Source organism: Galeopterus variegatus, unplaced genomic scaffold (genome assembly GCF_000696425.1).
Source record: "Galeopterus variegatus unplaced genomic scaffold, G_variegatus-3.0.2 Scaffold5556, whole genome shotgun sequence".
Lineage (NCBI taxonomy): Eukaryota > Metazoa > Chordata > Mammalia > Dermoptera > Cynocephalidae > Galeopterus > Galeopterus variegatus.
Genome location: NW_007731667.1, coordinates 3182 through 7792, shown reverse-complemented (window position 1 = coordinate 7792; position 4611 = coordinate 3182). Strand labels below are relative to the sequence as shown.

The following is a 4611-nucleotide window of genomic DNA, read 5'->3' as shown; positions in this document are numbered from 1 at the left end:
TTCACTTAACATAATTTTCTCCAGACTCATCCATGTTGCTGCAAATGGCAGGATTTCATTCTTTTTTTATGGCTGAGTAGTATTCCATTGTGTATATATACCACGTTTTCTTTATTCAGTCGTTTCTCCATGGACACTTAGGTTGGTTCCATATTTTGGTTATTGTAAATAGAGCTGCATTGAACATAGGAATGCAGGTATCCTTTCAGTGCTCAGCATCACTAGTCATCAGAGAAATGCAATTCAAAACCACATTGAGATATCATCTCACTCCAGTTAGATTGGCCATTGTTAAAAAGACCAAGAATAACAAATTCTGGTGGGGACGCAGGAAAGGGGAACTCTTCTACACTATTAGTGGGACTATAAACTAGCACAGCCGTTACAGAAAACAGTATGGAGGTTTCTTAAACAACTACAGATAGATCTATCATATGATCCAGCAATTCCACTGCTGGTTATATATCCAAAGGAATGGAAATTAATTTTTTAAATAAAGCTTTATTGAGATATAATTCACATACCATAAAATTCATCCTTTTAAAATGTATAATTCAGTGGTTTTTAGTATATTCACAGAGATGAGCAGCCATCACTAATATCTAATTTTAGGACATTTTCATCACCACCAGAAGAAACTGTACCTGATAGCAGTCACTTCCCATTCTCCCCTACCCCAGCCCCTGGTGACCACTAATCTACTTTCCGTCTGTATGGATTTGCCTGTTCAGGGTATTTCATTTAAGTGAAATCACAGCATATGTGGCATTTTGTGATTGGCTTCTTTCACTTCAAATGGTATTTTCAAATTTTATCCCTGTTGTAGCATGTAGGTGAAATTAATTTTAATAACTTTTTAACTAACTAATCCAGTGTATCCAGACTATTATCATTTTAACATGGCATCAATATAAAATTTATTAATGAGGTAATTTTATATTCTTTATTTTGTAGTAAGTCTTTGAACTCTGGTGTACAGTTTTTACTTACACTGTGTCTCAGTCTAATTACATTTCAAGTGTTCAATGGCCACATGTAGCTAGTGGCTACCGTGTTGGACGGCACAAGTGTTAAACAGGATTCTTGGCCCTAGTTCAGAGCTCTTTTAGTGCATTGTATTTGAAATGGATACATTTTTATGAAGTCTATACTGTAAATTATCACAATAGAATATGGAATTATTAAAGAAATATGTTAGAATCTAAAATGAGTTTCAACACCTAAACTGCCCCAATCCTGTGTAATTTCCCTAAGCTCTGAGTAAGACTGGGAGATCTGTTTTCACTGGAGAGAGCTTGGGGCTTCTCCTGTCATCTTGCTGAACTCGATTGCTAGTCTTTGGAGTGTTACTTGGGGTAATGGTTCCCGTGCTATGCACACAAGTCTAGGCTCTGTAGTCCCTGATGTAGGAAGTGTTATAGCTCCCAATTGTAATAAATGGCCTTGTAAGAACCTACATATGTTATAATTAATTTAGCTTAATTATAAGTCATATAATTAAAGAAGACAGAGAGGAACAATGGTTAAAATATGTTATATGACAGTGTCAGGAAGTGAAAATATTTTGACAGGCATTCTGTGGAACAATGGGAGGAATGTGCCAAAGTGAAATATACTAGAAATTCATTCATTTATTTAATGGCAACTATTGTGTGTAGGCACTGTGTTTAAGCAGTAGAGACAAAGGTGAATCAAATCTGTCCTAGCATTTGAGAGTCTTATAGTTTAGTAGTACATAATAGACACATAAATACCTAAATGCAATAGCATGTTAGACCTATGATAGATGCATGTATAGCCCCAAGGGAGAGAGTGTTAAACTCTTATCTAGGGAAAGGTGGGGGTGAGAACAGGCTTAAGCTAAGTCTTAAAAGTTGAGTAGAAGTTTACCTGGCTTGGGATAGGAGGGTGCACAGAATAGGTGCAAAAGAAGAGCATTCTAGGCAGAAGGAACCATGTAAGCAAAGGTATATAAGCAGAAGACAGGAGGGTTTGGGATACTGTAACAGTTTAGTATGGGTGGAATATAAAGAAGTGGTGGACATGCCAGAGTGGAGTAAGTGGGGAGGGGGGAAATCAGGATAGTAGTAACAAATGGTAAGAACAGCATGTTAGGAAGGGGCCAGATAGGATAACATGGAGGATGGATCGAAGGAGGACTACTTAGGAAACTCTTGCTAATAATCGAGACAAGAGATGATCCTGGCCCAAATTAAAGCAGCAGCAGTGGGAACAGAGAGGAAGAGATGGAGATGAATAGTGTTGAAGAGACTGAGTCCACACATAAAGCCCTTAAGTTAATTTTGGAAAAAAAAATAAGGAAAAAATTTAAAGGACAGTATGTTCAAATTGTATTAGTAGTAAAATTTGATTTTCCCCAAAGCTAATGTGATCATGGAATCCGCTGACAGAAGTATAGTCTGCAGAAGCAGGAAGGCCAGAGTTCTGTCCCTTGTGCTGGACAGGCTGCATCTGGGATGTTGTGTTCTGTTGTGGATTTGATGCTTAGGCCCTGGGCATAAAGGTGAATAAGAATCAGGCTTTGCCCTTGAGGTTCCTAAAGTTTAGAAAGACATTGTGGACCTATAAATAAATAAAAATGATAAAACTCCAAGGGGCTGTGATTGATGCATATACAGACCCTTTAAAAGAGAAAGATTGAGCAACCAGAGCATATTTAGAGGAGAGAAACCAGGAAGGGGAGAGAATTTGGGACCTCATGATGACTGATGGATCTGGGGATATTTGGCCTAAAGAAGAGAGCTGCATTAGTTATGTATTGCTGTGTAACAAATTACAGCAGACACAGTCCGCTTAAAACAGCAGACATTTATTATCTCCAGTTTCTGAGGATCAGAAATCTAGGAACAGCTTAGTTGGTCTCTCATGAGGTTGCAGTCAGGATGTCAGCTGGGTCTGCATGCTGTCTTTGAAGGCTCAACTGGGCTGGTGGATCCATTTCCAGGCTCTGTCATGTGACTGTTGGCAGGAAGCTTCACTTCCTTGCCATGTGGGCCTCCTGTCTATGGGACTATGATTTGTGAGAGAGAGACAGAGAGAGAGAGAGATACCAAGTAGGAAGCTTTAGTGCCTTTTATCACCTAGTCTCTGAGTGACTCATTGCTTCTTTATTCTTTTCATTAGAAGCATGTCACTAAGTCCAGCCCACACAAGGGGAGGGCATTAAAATTAAGCTCCACATCTTGAAGGGAGGAGTATCAAAGAATTGAAGGACCTATTTTTAAAACCACCACAAGATGTCTCAGAGAGGACATGACAACTGTCTTCAAATATTTGGAAAGCGCTGTCAGAAGCTATAGGCAGATAGGTTTGGCTCCACCTAAAGAAATAAATGGGACTATGCAAAGATGGAACAGGCACCTGAGGAGATGATGAGCCCTGTGTCACTGGAGGTAGGTGTTTGGCAGGGGTTGGACAGCCACTTGGTGGGATGTTGTGGAGGGGTTTCTAGCATTGGATAGCAATTGGACTAGATCAGGGGTGGGAAAACCAGAGCCCTTGGTAAATAAAATTTTGTTGGAGCGCAGCCATGCTCATTCATTTATATAAGGTCTATACCTGCTTTTGTGTTACAATGGCAGAGATGAGTAGGGTGACAGAAACTGTATGGCCTGTAAAGTCTAAATATTTGCTATCTGGCCCTTTACAGAAAACATTTACCAGCTCCTGAACTGGATGACCCTCCCAACCCTGAGAGGGTATTATGATATGGTATTTTAAAAAGGCTTTTTTCTTTTAGGGATAAAAGTAGAGGTATTTATGGGTTGAAATGTGTGTGTGTGGGGAGCGCTTTAAACCAGTCATACACATAAGGAGGACCATGCTGCGTTGTATTTGGTCATAAATTACACAAAATTTTGTAAATGAATGATTCTAAGATTTAAACCCTTTTCTTTATTTTGACAGCTCCTGAAAGAGAAGGTTGTTTGTATTGCTGCTGGGCTGAGGCACGCATTAGGTGCTACAGGTAATCATTTTGCGTTTATTTTCTAAAAAGGCATGTAGTGAAGAGGAACCAAGCTTTAGGAGAAAAAATCTTTAAGAAGTATTTCAAAGGGTTCTGCTGTTGTATGGTTCTGATTAAAAGGAGGGAACATAAGGCAGAAGTCATGTGGGAAAGGCTGTAGCAGGTAAGGAGGAAGGAAATGATGTCTTCTAGCTCTTTAAGTTCTAGGCATGGTGCTAGGTTCTCTTGATTTATTACCTCATTTAAACCTCACAACCAGGGCTGAGCCCGTGGTGCACTCGGGAGGGTGCGGCGCTGGGAGTGCAGAAGTGCTCCCGCCGTGGGTTCGGATCCTATATAGGGATGACCGGTGCGCTCACAGTGCTCACTGGCTGAGCACGGTGCAGCTGGTCTCAAAAAGGACAAAAAAAAAAAAAAAACAAATAAAAACCTCACAACCAGGAAGTGATGTGAGTTAAATTTTTATATATGAAGAAACTAAGGCCCAGAGAGGTTAAAGCACTTGTGTAAGGTTATGCAGGGGATAAGGTATTAAGAGGTAGAGCTGGGATCAGAGTCTGGGATGGTCTGGGTTCCAACGCCCACATTCTTTGTGGTGAACTGCACTGTCTTCCTAGTGGATT

The 4611-nt window shown here is 40.1% G+C and overlaps 1 protein-coding gene across 1 annotated transcript in view; it reads left to right on the top strand.

Moving 5' to 3' along the window:
* The window catches only part of SERGEF (secretion regulating guanine nucleotide exchange factor), a gene marked incomplete at its 3' end in the record, with an annotated part of 10883 nt that extends 6895 nt beyond the window's left edge, over positions 1-3988 (top strand). Inside the window, exon 5 of the mRNA XM_008589620.1 lies at positions 3928-3988. Within this exon, the coding sequence (XP_008587842.1) occupies positions 3928-3988 (61 nt within the window). The remainder of the gene's footprint in view (positions 1-3927) is intronic.
* Between the last annotated feature and the right edge of the window lie 623 nt (positions 3989-4611).